This window comes from Lipotes vexillifer, unplaced genomic scaffold (genome assembly GCF_000442215.2).
Source record: "Lipotes vexillifer unplaced genomic scaffold, Lipotes_vexillifer_v1.1 scaffold621, whole genome shotgun sequence".
Lineage (NCBI taxonomy): Eukaryota > Metazoa > Chordata > Mammalia > Artiodactyla > Lipotidae > Lipotes > Lipotes vexillifer.
In genome coordinates this window covers 2,287,952-2,289,708 of record NW_006792411.1, presented here as the reverse complement: position 1 = coordinate 2,289,708, position 1,757 = coordinate 2,287,952, and the positions used below count along the sequence as shown (strand labels likewise).

Sequence of the window (1,757 nt, the reverse complement as noted above, 5' to 3'; positions counted from 1 at the left end):
TCACAACGCCAGGAATTCCCATATGTGCCCAGTTTGGCCCCAGCATCACTGTGTCCAGGAAACTTCTCCAATCCTCGGGGCTGGGAATCTCAAGTGAATTCCAACAGGCAGAAAGAGGAAACTTTCCCAGCCCGATGCGGGCATGATGCGAGTCAGGAGACCGGGCGGACGCTGTCCCAGCGCAAACTGTCCCCTCTCGCCCTTCCTTAGCTGCAACCGGAGCTGGAATTCGCTTTTATTTTTTTAAGTCCGTTCGGCCATTGCCCTCGAGCACCCGCACACGCGTATGCATCTCCGGCCGCGTTCTCACACACTCACACACGCACGCAAACGCGTGGCCGCCGCCAGGTCTGCAACTTTGTCAGGCGCTCCCAGCGGCGCTCGGCTTCCTCCCGTAGTAGTTGGGCACAGGCCACGCCTCCCGACCGTGTTGTCAAACGGGCGGGGGTCTCGGATTGGTCCGGCCGCCGGGACAACACCTGCTCGACTCCTTCATTCAAGTGACACCAGAGCTTCCAGGGATATTTGAGGCACCATCCCTGCCATTGCCGGGCACTCGCGGCGCCGCTAACGGCCTGGTCACATGCTCTCCAGAGAGCTACGGGAGGGCGCTGGGTAACCTCTATCCGAGCCGCGGCCGCAAGGAGGGAAAAGGCGAGCGAGGAGGAAGAGTGGGAGGAGGAGGGGAAGCGGCGAAGGAGGAGGAAGAGGAGGAGGGGAGCACAAAGAATCCAGGTCTCCGGGCGGGAGGTTTACACCAAGAACCATGTGTGCCGAGCGGCTGCGCCAGTTCGTGACCCTGGCTTTGGTGTTGGCTACCTTCGACCCGGCGCGAGGGACCGACGCCACCAATCCGCCCGAAGGTCCCCAAGACAGGGGATCCCAGCAGAAAGGCCGCCTGTCCTTGCAGAACACAGGTAAGTGCGTGCGCCCCAGCGGCGGGGAGCTGCTGGGAGAAGACACCCGGCACCCACGCAGAGCGCCCCGGGCGCTTCGCCCGGAACTGGGCGCCCACGCTGGGCCGCGCAAACTCTTGGGATGGCGTAGGACGTGCAAAGGAAAGCGCGAGGCAAAGCGAGGTCCGCGCCGGGCTCCGCGCGCCCGGAATCCGCACGTGCTGGCAGGGTGATGAAATGGCTGGGGCAGGACTTGTTGCTGTCCTCCCTGGGTCGAGGGTAAGTGAAGCAGCGTCTGACGCGGCCAGTGCCGGCTCCGGAGTCCCCGGTCCGGTTCAAAGCTCCCTGCTCCATCCAGACCGGCTTGCGGGAGGCACGGAGGGTCCCCGGAGCGGGGCTGCGCCCAGAACCCGGAGAACTTCTCTTCCCAGCCGGCGGGCCGCGGCAGGACCGCTTCTCCCCTTCCTCAAAAGATGCCCGACATCCGAGAACTTTATAGGCGAGACAAATTGCATTTTGAACTTTCCCCTCAGGGGGCATTCCTTTCGGAAGGGGTAGGGGCGGGTGGCGCAAAAGCGTACCTCTGCGGTGCTGCCGCCGTCCCCCGCTCCAGGGCAGGTCAGCAAGGGAAGAAATGGTGACACGGCCCGAACCGTGCGCAGCAGCTGCTCGACCGGCTCTCCGCTCACCCACAAGCTGCCGAGCACAGCCAGGCGTGCAGGGCTCGGGGCTGGCCCTTTTCCCAGCCTCCTGGAGAGGATGAAAATCTGCCTACAGCTCCTTCGCTCTTCACGGCCCTCCCTTTATTTAGGGGGCCTGCGAACCCGGGGGCGGCGTGCGTGCGCTCACCGCACGAGCAGG

At 64.2% G+C, this 1,757-nt stretch overlaps 1 protein-coding gene across 1 annotated transcript in view; it reads left to right on the top strand.

Moving 5' to 3' along the window:
- The first annotated feature begins 752 nt into the window (after positions 1-752).
- STC2 (stanniocalcin 2) overlaps positions 753-1,757 on the top strand; it is an 11,004-nt gene continuing 9,999 nt past the window's right edge. Inside the window, exon 1 of the mRNA XM_007465546.1 lies at positions 753-917. Within this exon, the coding sequence (XP_007465608.1) occupies positions 767-917 (151 nt within the window). The 5' untranslated portion in view covers positions 753-766. The remainder of the gene's footprint in view (positions 918-1,757) is intronic.